Source organism: Amblyomma americanum, chromosome 6 (assembly GCF_052857255.1).
Source record: "Amblyomma americanum isolate KBUSLIRL-KWMA chromosome 6, ASM5285725v1, whole genome shotgun sequence".
Lineage (NCBI taxonomy): Eukaryota > Metazoa > Arthropoda > Arachnida > Ixodida > Ixodidae > Amblyomma > Amblyomma americanum.
Window position 1 is genome coordinate 11,520,018 of NC_135502.1, and position 11,824 is coordinate 11,531,841.

Consider the following 11,824-nt stretch of genomic DNA (forward strand, 5'->3'; position numbering starts at 1 on the left):
GTGGAAAGAAAACCACCTTAGTCTTAAGCACCATAAAAGCTGTGAAGTCGTATATTTGGGCACGAATTTCAAGCTATTCTAGAATTGCTCCTTATATTGTTTTTTTTTCGTCAATTTCCACTCAATTGTTCATGTGTTGTGAATGCAGATGCCCGCATAAGCAAGTGCTATAGTATACGAATGACTAAAACCTCGCGCTGGCTCATCGATTGCTCTATGGAGGATTAATTGCACGATCACTTAACCTATATTCTGAAAGAATAACTATTAAGAACACAGTTCGGCTTCAAGCTTCGTGGACTTAAAATTCCGTGGACTTCAAATTTCCCTCTCTTACCCAGCTATCTCAGTCAGCTGCGGGTCGAGCAACCGAGTCACGCTAACAATCGTTCTAATGAGCATGTGTTGACAAATATCATCTACAACGACATAAAAGACATTCTACATTGAAGTTTCATAACATCCCGCTTGTTTACCGAAGAAGGTTCAGAGCTGAACATAACCAAACATTTGGCTGGAAGCAAAAAAGAAGCTGGCTCTTTCTCAATGCGCATTTGCTCTTCATTGTTCGACGGTTTAATTTGGTTAGTTTGGTGGCTCCAAGAGTACAGGCGCCTTTTCTATATATCTTATGTATAAAGTGCGTCTTATGCGGCGAGGTAATATACGCTCCACTAGGCTGATTGAGTTCTCTGCGAAAAACAGTTTACAATCGCAGTCAGTGATAAAAAACAAGTAACCTTCGCGGAGGATAAGGTTTCCCTCTGAGATGTAAGGTCGCGCCAACACCTATCTGCTGTGTTCTAGGCACACCTTGATAACGCTGTTCTTTGCAATCGCCGCTTGAAAAATGACATCGCGCGGTTTGAAACAACCGCCTGTTTCCGTCTTCTGCTACCAACACAAAATTTGGGGTGTACGTAGAAAGCTGTTTCCATACCGTATTTTTTTGCTCATGAATGTGTTCGTGCATACGAATGCAGCTACAATTTTTCTGCATCGATAAAAAAATATTATGAAACATCAATCAGCTAAAGAGGTTATATAATTTGGTTTTAGCCTTTCAGTTTAATCCCACCCTTCCATCCTTTCTCTCTCTTCCCCTAGCATTTTCCCTCTCCCTCCGCTCCCCTAAACGTGGAGAGGGGAACTTTCCTCTCTCCACCCACCTGCCGTGGTTGGCAGGCGGTGGCCATTAAAGCTAGTTGAATTAAAATAAACTAATTCACTAAGAATTAAGGTCTTACGTCTGACACTGTAGATTCCAGTGTAAAATGCAATGCCATGCGGCTAAACCAAAGCAATAACAGCTTTCGCTGTAAAAGTGGCAGGGTCTACACCGGCTACAACTGCTACATACTGTCTGCACAGTTTGATGCAGCCAGTGAAGGTGATAAACAGTCGTCCTAGTGTCTTCTTGTCGTTGCATGGACGCAAGAAGACCGACTGCATGGGACACAACGAATCACAACGAAGCTGAGCGACCGCTTGACACGGTGGTCGCACTGCTGTTGCTCAGGGCGCCTAAAATCAGCGGGAAGAAATGTCTCGGACTTGTGGTTACATGCGCAAGCAGCGAGACAGGCTTCGCGAGCTCTGCCCTGGCGCCTTACTGCGTCCGACCGCTGAACGTCGTAGTTGGGGCTCAAACGCTCCGAAGAGACACGTAGTCAGTGGATGTCTCACCTCTGGTAGTCGCTTCGCCGATATTGTTCATCACACGAGTAAACCATAGAGTGAACATTAAGACACGCGTATGCGGGCCATAGGCGTTTGTGTACTACCGCATAATGATAACCGACGCCTACAACCGGCATTTGCTGCGAATATAACCTCGTTGCAGACGCAGTAATTGCATGCGGCGGGACACCCATTACCGGCTCTGCCCACATGGCGACATACAACCGCTTAGTATTGTGGGCTGCTGTCGCGAGTGCGTTAGCGCGCTGCCGTTTAGTGTGTGTGTGTGTGTGTGTGTGTGTGTGTGTGTGTGTGTGTGTGTGTGTGTGTGTGTGTGTGTGTGTGTGTGTGTGTGTGTGTGTGTGTGTGTGTGTGTGTGTGTGTGTGTGTGTGTGTGTGTGTGTGTGTGTGTGTGTGTGTGTGTGTGTGTGTGTGTGTGTGTGTGTGTGTGTGTGTGTGTGTGTGTGTGTGTGTGTGTGTGTGTGTGTGTGTGTGTGTGTGTGTGTGTGTGTGTGTGTGTGTGTGTGTGTGTGTGTGTGTGTGTGTGTGTGTGTGTGTGTGTGTGTGTGTGTGTGTGTGTGTGTGTGTGTGTGTGTGTGTGTGTGTGTGTGTGTGTGTGTGTGTGTGTGTGTGTGTGTGTGTGTGTGTGTGTGTGTGTGTGTGTGTGTGTGTGTGTGTGTGTGTGTGTGTGTGTGTGTGTGTGTGTGTGTGTGTGTGTGTGTGTGTGTGTGTGTGTGTGTGTGTGTGTGTGTGTGTGTGTGTGTGTGTGTGTGTGTGTGTGTGTGTGTGTGTGTGTGTGTGTGTGTGTGTGTGTGTGTGTGTGTGTGTGTGTGTGTGTGTGTGTGTGTGTGTGTGTGTGTGTGTGTGTGTGTGTGTGTGTGTGTGTGTGTGTGTGTGTGTGTGTGTGACTAGCGATGATACAGCGGTGGCAAGAAAAATAGGGTAAGGTGACCTCATGAAGCGGTCATATGACGCAGTTTTTCCGACATTCCTACCAAAACTGAGGTGCAACCGTTCGTCGTACAGCGTTCCGAGTGACGATCGACATACGCGCGAGTGTGTGTGGATGACTCAAACAACATAAACGACGTCTTGCGTCCACGACATGCAAACTCGGCCAACCTCATCGCTGTGCAGCGAGAGGGTCCGAACGTTTGCAGCCTTGTGCGCAATCAATACGCCAACACAAGAAATTTAATGCATGTACGAGTACAAACATCACACGTAAACAATCCACCCAGAGACAGTAATGCGTTCGTGTTCCTAAACGTAAGCAGTCTTTAGTGTCTCTGCCGATTTTTTTCTTCATGTGAACGAGCAGAAGTAGGCGTCTTTGTGTGTGCGCAGCGCAAGGGGAGAATATGTTTCATTTAACTGCGACCCTTCGACATGCTTACGTTTAGTTTTCTTTTTCTTTAAATCTCCGCGGTCAGGACATATAATTAATTTCTTGGTCACGTATAGGTTCACTCATGTATTATTGTACGCGAATCTGACGATTGGCCTACCTGTGTTTGTCGGTGTCGAATTTATTCGGAATAAATGCTGCAGATCTCGGTAGAAATTCTCCTTGCCCGCAATGCCCTTTTTTTCTGCCACAATAAGTAAACAAGAAGCGAAGACAGCAGGCAGCTGTCGGCGTGCGCAGTAGTCACGTAGGCCGTGATGGATGCTTCCTGGCGTGAGGAGCGCGTCGACAGTTGAGTATGTCTGAAAAGGGCGGGGCAGAGGAGTCGAAGAGCAGAGACAGAACGTCGAGGCGTTGACGGCATTGAACTTGAGAGCGTCATCTCAGAGGCGTTGACAGCTTTGGCGCGAAAAAAAAGCGCGGGAGCCCTTCGTTCGCGCGCGTTCGTCGCTAGCTGTGCGGCCGACCAGCTGAGGGAGCGGTGTGGGTGGCGGCGGCGTTTTCACTCGAGCGTACTCTATTTCGGTCCGGCGGCGCTGGCCTGCTCTGTTGACTCTGTGTTCATCCTGTTCGGAAGTTAGAGGCGCGTGTTTTAGACCTGACTCTGACGGCCCGCAAGTGCGGTACGGCTTCAGAGTTGTGAACCGCGAGTCGGAGGAGGTTCGCGTTCCATCGCCGCTCCGAAGTCCCACAAGGTACACCGCGCTTTTTCTCTTTGCAGATTTATTGACCGTCATTTGATCACTTGTTGAAAGTCGGTATTTTGATGTCTCGCTTTTATTCGGTTAAATCTGCGATGAAAACTCAACAAGTTTTCATTATGATCCATAGCGCAGCAACAAAACAGGGGACAAGCGCTTGTGTTTGTCCCCTGTTTTGTTGCTGCGCTATGGATCATAACGCATACCCACTAGCCCGAACCATCACCTTGTTAAGTTTTGATTATATGCCCTGCCTTCTATACTGTCTCGAAGATGTCATTTATTTTCTTGAGAGATGACTAAAACTAGTGCTAGGAACAACAAAATGTGTAATGTGGTAGCGTAACCGTGCTGTTTTGCTTTTAAAGTTTTCAAAACTTGCAGCAGTGAAAAATCCTCGTGCGGTATGATTTCGACCACATTGTACTGTTCACGCTTTGCTGTTGTAGCTTGCACATTCATCATTATTGTTAAATTGCTGAACAAAGTTATTGCCGCTTCCTCTGGCCGCTGAAAACTCATCTCCTTATTGCGCAGAATCTGGGTGGCATGGCTGCATCTAATGGTTCATTTTAATAGCAAGCTATACTACTACGATGATAAGTTCTCAGATCAAGAGCTTCTCCATACGGGCTTTAAAGTGGATAGGGGTCAAGTAGCTTTGTTAATAAGCCGGCGTCGGAATTCGAGTCAAACGTCATTTTACGTTTCAAGGACACGCTAAATAGTTTCCAGCTATTTCCAGCAGTTTCCAGGGTTATGAACGGGCGACCATAGAGAGGGGTGCTTTGGATCACTAAATGGGACAACGCTTTTACAGTACAGTTAGAGCTATGTTATGTAATGCAAATTCTCTCTCAGTGCGCACAAGCATAGCTTCTTAAAGCAAGCGACCCTCCACTTCATCCACCCTGCCTGTCCTTGTGGTACAAACCCTGGTGCTGGCTCGTGAACACCCATTACGCCACATCAGGTGCACTACATTGGTCTCGGACGTCGTCATTAGATCAGGCATCTTTTTTTTTTATGAACAAGCTGCAGACACGTGTGCCCGCGGGCTCTTCGGGCCTGCACAATTTCTTCCATGTCTGCTCTTCATTACTCAAACAAGAGTAGAAACTTGGGCGAGTTGGTGACACAACACAGGCGCTAAAGCGCCTGTGTTGCGCTATCCTCCCGTTTTGCGCAACCCTCACATACTATGGATCATAATTTTTCAAACAGTCAGAGCCCGGGAATTTTCGAAGGAAGGAGGCTTGCCAGATTAAACTTTCAACAGTGTTAATTCTTTTGGATACTGTCATATATTCCAAATTAAAGTGCGCCTCATTGTGAACTCATTATAAATTGTGGACTGAACGAATACCCTTGTGATTTTCGCAAAAAAAAAGCAATTTATTATTTATTATCTGTTTATAACCAATTTTGAGGGGTTTGCTTGGAGTCCTTAAAAATATTTGAGCTCGTTCCAGATGTGAACAGCGCTGTAGAAATAACTGCGTGCTTTCTTTCTGCAATCAGTGTAGAGTTTATGACTTTCAGAAGCAAAAAAGACACAGACTGGAGCTTTATAATGTGGGCCCTCGTGCATAAGACAGGAGCACTAAAAGCATCGTCTGCTTGCACCGACGTTTCCCTCGTTCGGAGTGCAAAGTAAAATTTTACTTCCCTATTCAAGAATATCCTTGCCGCACAAAACTTTTTAACGCGCACAGTGCGCAGAAACGAATCTGCGCGTACTTTCGAATAAAGGCGCTGCATTAGAGTATTCCGTGTGCACACTTATTTTTTGCCTTCAGAGTCTAGTATGGAGTTAAGTTCGGATCGTTGTACTTATTCCCTCAAGAATCAATAAACCAAGAGGCAGCGTGTTATTATACAGCATCTCTAGCTTGAAATTCATATACGTGTAATGGTAACGGATGCATCTGGGGACGAAAACAAGCGGGTATAAGTGCGAAAATCCATCCAGCTCATATAATGGATATGCTGCCTTCGTGGATAGCCCAAGGGCTTATAAAGAGGGATGTTTTGTTTGCTTATGCCACTGCACCTTCTTTTTTTTCTTTCAGGACAGACACAACCATGCAGAAATATAAGGACCCCGAAAGGATGAAGATCGCCGGACTCAACACCTTCAGAACTCACAAGGAGGTACGAAAATGACTTCGAATATTGTGCACCCGTAATATTACGCGCACAGCGTCACCAGGTTCTGATGTTAAAACGTGAACGAATAAGTAATCGAGAAACAAAATAAAACTGCCAGAACACAAACGTAAACAAGTCTGGTGCTTGTATCTGTAGCCTTGTCTTTCGACTTTCTCAATGAAAAGCTTCGCACACAGCGAGAAGCCAAACGACCGCAAAAGAAACGCATGCACACACCGGCGTGGTATGAGAGTGTTCTTGGTGTGTGGTTTTTCGCGCTCTGCGCAGTTTTATGATGTGCTCCCTATTAGCCACATTCGCAGTGCTATTTTTGAGCTTCGCCTGGTTTCGCGCAGCACTTAGAACCTGATAACACTCAACTTTATTGTCCAACTTGCTGCTCTAATCGCTTATTGGAGATTCCGCTCGTTTTCTGTGCGCCATTGAAGAATGCAAATAAAGTTATATAGAAGCCCAACAAGTTCTATTAAAGAATGATCAGCACTGTGCGAAGACAAGTCTGATGTGCGCTGTTATAATATAGGAAGGTGGAGCAGTGTCCTTACGTACAATAAATAATAAAGTTTTTATACAACGACGTAACTGCACAGCACCCTAACGTCCCCACATTTTCCAAAGCGACACAACAGTGCATCTCCGCCTCGCAAAAGGAAAAGAGCGCTTTCTCAGAAAAAAAAAAATTATTTCTGGGCAGAAGTGCTTGCTACGAAAGCGATGAGTGGAATTACGGCTGGCTTGTTTCATACGTATAAGGCCTTAGTCTTAGCATTTCTGTTTAGGGAGATGTTCAGCCTCAACGCTATGCAAAAACACAAAGCGTGTTTGGTTGGTAGTCGTTTCTGATCCGAAGTTAAAGTCACCTGCCTCAGGCTACACGTTTTGTCCTGGGAGATACAGGGAACAATTATAAGGACATTAACCGCAGGCAAGCATACATGACAGCTATTGTAAATGTTCAGAACAATCAGCGTCATCCTGCCATTGCATAGTTAAAAAGTTTGAGTTTTTTGAGACCGAGTGATAAAACCAAGAATTGAAAAGTATTAACTTGGACGTTCTTCATTTGTGTCGCAGGTGCTTCCTCTTGTCGCGATCATGAGTGTGGCCACAATCGGTTGCCTGGGCTTCTGCTGCTACTCGATGATGAAACCGGATGTGATGTAAGTTCAAGATTCATATTCCTATCAATAAATATGAAAGGTGTTAGTTTCTTTCTCCGAGCAGCACTAATACAGTGGTGCACGTCTTCTCGTTTTTGACTGCTTCCTGCAAGGGGCCGCATGGCCTCAATGGACGTTATAATTAACATGTGGCTAATAAAAATTACGAGGGCGCTCAATTATCATTATGCAATGACAGTGCCCTAGCACCAGGTCTTTCCTTGCTTGAGGAGCTTAAGCTGCCGGCTTAGCGCATTAATCAGCGAAAGCTGATCGGCATTGGCTGATTAGGCCCTCCACCTTTCACTGTAGCCACCCTCTGGGGTTTTGCCCTGGCCGCCACCTTACGGCCTCTCCCTCAACCGTGACAGGTGGCTGGCAGGTGGCTGGCAGGTGTAACGTAGCAGGTGGTGTACACGACAGTATACAACGCCGGGCGCTGCCTTTTCTTCACGATGGGGCTTCTAATGCCAACGAACTAAAAAGAATGCGTAATACGCTGAAAAGTGAGTGTACAGAAATGTAGCGGTGTGTGGTATGCATGGGGTTCAGCGTCCCAGAGCGACACAGAGGCTATGGGGTACGCCGTGGTGCACTGACGTCGCACAGCACACGGGTGCTTTTGCATTTCGCCTCCATATATATTCGGCCGCCGCGGCCGGGACTCAGTCCCGCGACCTTGGAATCAGCAGCCGAACGCCAAAGTCACTGAGCGGCAGAAGGTGGGCAGAGTACAAAACTGGAAATTGAATCCGGTCCGATAACACTAATTACTGTTGCGTTTCATTCTCACACTCTTTAGACGCATGAAGAAAATGAAACATTTAAATCAAAGATACCTCAAGGGGGGCCTTGTATCTTTGTATCAAGGGCAGAGTTAACACCCCCCCCCCCCCAAAAAAAAAAAGCATGAAACTTTACATAAGAGATTCATGCCGAACATGAATTTTTCCGCGAAAAAAGTCCAAGAAATACATAGTTCAAATGGGACTACCAAGTAATATTTTCTCATGTGAAGTGTCACTGAATGCCTCATTATACTTTGTTATTCAGCTTTTATGAAAGACCTCCAAAACACTTTGTTCTTGTTTTGTGTTTTGGTGTTTTCTTTTTGAATTTTGGTTTTACGAACGCAAATTTATGCGTTTTGTCCCTTCCGCGGCCGGGGAATAATTTGCTGAATGCTCTGCTGCACAGTATTCCCTAAACCGCCGAGGTCCTGCAACGAGTGCCCTATCTTAAAGGAATTAAGTGCCTTGAATGAAACTTTCTTGCTCTCACTAGGAGCTCTAATGCAGATTTTATTTCGGACTACGTTGCTCTAGCACTAAAATAACTCTGTTCATGTGCAGCTCTTTCTTTCTTCATGCGTCAGTGTTTTATCAGCCACTCACTCGACGGACTTCTTTTGCGTAATGCAGGTGCAGCAGGAAAGACTCCATCCCATCTTGGATGCGATACAGGGCCGATAAGAAACAAAAGGTATGCGTGCTGCCAAAAGTAAACCACGCCGCTTTGAGCTGTAGAACGGCAGTTGAAGACTAATTGCACAATGGAGCTAGGACGGCTATAGACACATCATTCGGCTGTTGTTAAAGACGAAAGTGTCATAAATTCTAGTAGTATCCGCCAACTTCCTTGAGCACAATCCTCCATACTCCCGAGATGCACCTGTCAATAAAGCCGGACTTATTCTTTAAACCCATAAAGAGGAGTTTTTTGCCTTCACCTCAGTGTCATGAGCGTGAAAATGAGCGCCGAAATCATAACTTGATCGCCTCACAAAGAACAGTGTCTGCTCCTCTTTTGCAGCGGGCTCTAAATTACTGCGTGTACTATTCTGACAGCATGAAACATTAAATTTGTTTATTCATCGAGCACGGTGTTCAATGAATTCTGTGTACCAGGCGTGCTCAAGCACTGCCATGGGAAACTCGCATGCGCTGGACGTTTCCGGGTCGATCTCAGCGCCGTAAAAACTAAATAATGTTTACTACATTCGAATTAGTGTGAAATCACGTATTTCTGCTACTTAAAAGACGACGATGAGCGGGCAGTGCCGCAGGACGGAGCGCTCGCGCTTGGCTATAGCTGCGAACAGACAACGCGACAACGGACGATTTTGCTCGGGGCTGGTACCCATAGGATTAGTGCTTACGCACTAACACATAGCCTAGTCAGTGGATGAGGCAGCTTAGATCAGAACGCGCAGCTCTGCGCAGCGCCTTCACGACACCACCTGCACGAGCATATCTCGGGAAACGAGTGCCCACGGACTGCCGGAGCCATACGTGGCTTGCTTCTGCGTGTATAGTCCGCGTCGGGCAACATCAGGAACGCTATTAGTCAGTCACGCGCCTGTCATAGCTCAGGCTCAGGTCTCGCTTCTGCCGAGATCCAAGTGGTTGTCAGCAGTAGCTTTCGGTTGCCTAATGCAGCAATCGAAACGCTGATCTCTCGTCCCTCGCTGCTAGACGAGCCGTGGTGCGCGCCCATTGTTCTGCAGCCTTAGCGACGCGTTCGGCCGCCGTGGCCGCCTTCTTACCTTCGTGTGTAGCTACATCATAAAGGTGACGGTGACAAAACCGGCGAACTTTATTCCCCTTGACTAATCCGGCGCCACTGCGCACGCACAGCCATGGCTAGCGCTGCTGTCGACGAGTATTTAGAAGCGCAGAGCAAACGGACGACGGATGACGACAACTTTGATTACTTAGCCGCTATAAACTGCAATACACCATTCAAAACCCATAGCGGGAGATGTTTCGGAGGTACAACACAGGACTGCATCTTCATGCAGCGTATGGGATATGTCGCTCGCTGCAGTGGCGCGGGTTGACGCTGCGAAACGAGACGGAATTATTTCCAGAGAGCAGCGATGCTTTGCAGGAGCTCCTCTTGCTTCTCAACATCACATAAAAGGGTTCCGCAGGTAGGGTGAATTCGTTTTGCACTGGTTTAAAGGGCGGAAGACAATGAAGAAATGGCAGTGAGGAACAAACGGCATAAACTTCATCAAACTCTCAAGAGTTATTCATCTGCAATCGGCACATTTTGTCCCGCTGCGTTTTCCGCTATTAGGCGTTTCCGTCTGCTTCTTTCGCTCTGAGTTTACACCCGTTACAGATAAGTTTTTCACGCCTCTGAATCGCTTCTGTTACAGATCTACACGTCGGACAAGGACTGGAAACTTGACGAGCGGACCGCTGAGGTGGAGAAACTGCGCAAGGAAATTGGATCTACCCGCTGAGCACGTTGCGAGTCCAGGGGGCCACTTCGCGAGCTTAGCAGTATTGTGGGATGCTCGCGTTACACTGTGTAGGTTGTGACTGGCGCGACCAAAAAATTTATTCTCTCTCCGGTTAAAGCTTACTTTCTGCTCGCTATAAAATCACGCTGATACTCTGTGTTCGATTCTTTGCTGCAAATTTCTTCTTTCCGATTGGACGAGATGTTGGTCGTGCATTAAACTGTCTCTAAAGGCACGGCTCCAGGAATCCTAGATATACCACAACCACAGTGTGTCCTCTTTTCTCAGGGTGTCTACGGAAACGAATGTGTTATTTAACTTATGCCTTGTTCACATATTCTTTTTTTTTTTGCGGGGTGTAGGAGTTAGGAGATCACATTTACATCAGAGTATCGTTGAGAGCTGACGCGTTAGGCTTGTTCGCAGAAAGGATTTCAAATCGCGGAATAAAAAATTTTGGAACATCTGCTATTTGATTACTTTTAAACATTCTATTAGTGTCACCCGAGAACAGCCATTAAGAGCGCACACATGAAGCTAAATATCGTTATTACAGCAGGTGTATGTGCGCCTACACATCCCGCTCAGTGGTAGTACTGTCACATGTGTTCAGCGCCATCTGCATGGTGACGCAATCGCTCTTATTCTAAAAAAACCGTAAAAATGCACGAACTAACTGCCGTGAAAGACCCCTATGATATGATGTTATATCCGCACATGTATACGCCTGGACCAAAGTACCATTGAAGTCTTCTGCAAAGGTTACAAATGTTGACGTTGTTATCGTGTTGTCTTGACGCTGCCATTTAATACATGTTGTATATGTCTGTCAGAAGTAATAAAATCTCCTTTGTAAACGAAACTTCACTCATTCATCACTTTGCATTGTGTTAGAACTTGGCTGGAGGGCCTCCTTTGAGGGGCATCTGCCACTTCGCTCTTGAGTTGCAACCGATTGCAACTTGAGTTGCAACTTGAGTTGCAAAGTAGATTCCATGATGAAGTGCGGCGTTATGCCACGCAGGGATGCGATACAGCGCTCGTTTTTTCGCCCTACAGCGAAAGGCAGAAAATGGGAGGACCACAAGAACAACACACTAGAACACAAAAACTGCAACACCAGTACAAAAACAACTGCAGGGCAGCCGCAGCCGCGAAAAACGTCATTTTGATTCTGTTCTACGTCTTTTGCAGCCACATAAATTGTGCCCACCTTGCCCCTTTACTAATTGATTGGATTAAGTGTTATCTGCAGGATCGCATGCAACGCTTTGTAATTATTGACTCACTATACTATGTTGCTGTTACTTCGCGAGTCCCGCAAATGTCTGTTCTAGGGCCTTTGCTGTTTCTGGTGTATACATCAATGACATTGCTGAGGATGTCTCATGCAAAATAAGCCTGTATGCTGATAACATGGGCTATTTGTTACTGCATTAATGTTTATGACCGT

At 46.3% G+C, this 11,824-nt stretch overlaps 1 protein-coding gene across 5 annotated transcripts in view; it reads left to right on the plus strand.

Annotated features, from left to right (window-relative positions):
- The window catches only part of LOC144136300 (normal mucosa of esophagus-specific gene 1 protein-like), a 39,386-nt gene extending 28,153 nt beyond the window's left edge, over positions 1 to 11,233 (plus strand). For 4 of the 5 annotated variants that reach the window (XM_077668540.1, XM_077668542.1, XM_077668543.1 and 1 more), the window contains exons 2-5: positions 5,862 to 5,943; positions 7,036 to 7,121; positions 8,543 to 8,603; positions 10,285 to 11,233. In XM_077668540.1, the coding sequence (XP_077524666.1) occupies positions 5,875 to 5,943; positions 7,036 to 7,121; positions 8,543 to 8,603; positions 10,285 to 10,371 (303 nt within the window). In that variant the 5' untranslated portion in view covers positions 5,862 to 5,874 and the 3' untranslated portion in view covers positions 10,372 to 11,233. Of the gene's footprint in view, positions 1 to 3,736; positions 3,784 to 5,861; positions 5,944 to 7,035; positions 7,122 to 8,542; positions 8,604 to 10,284 lie in introns of those variants that run through there. The other variant, XM_077668541.1, reaches the window with a different exon arrangement.
- The last annotated feature ends 591 nt before the right edge of the window (positions 11,234 to 11,824 follow it).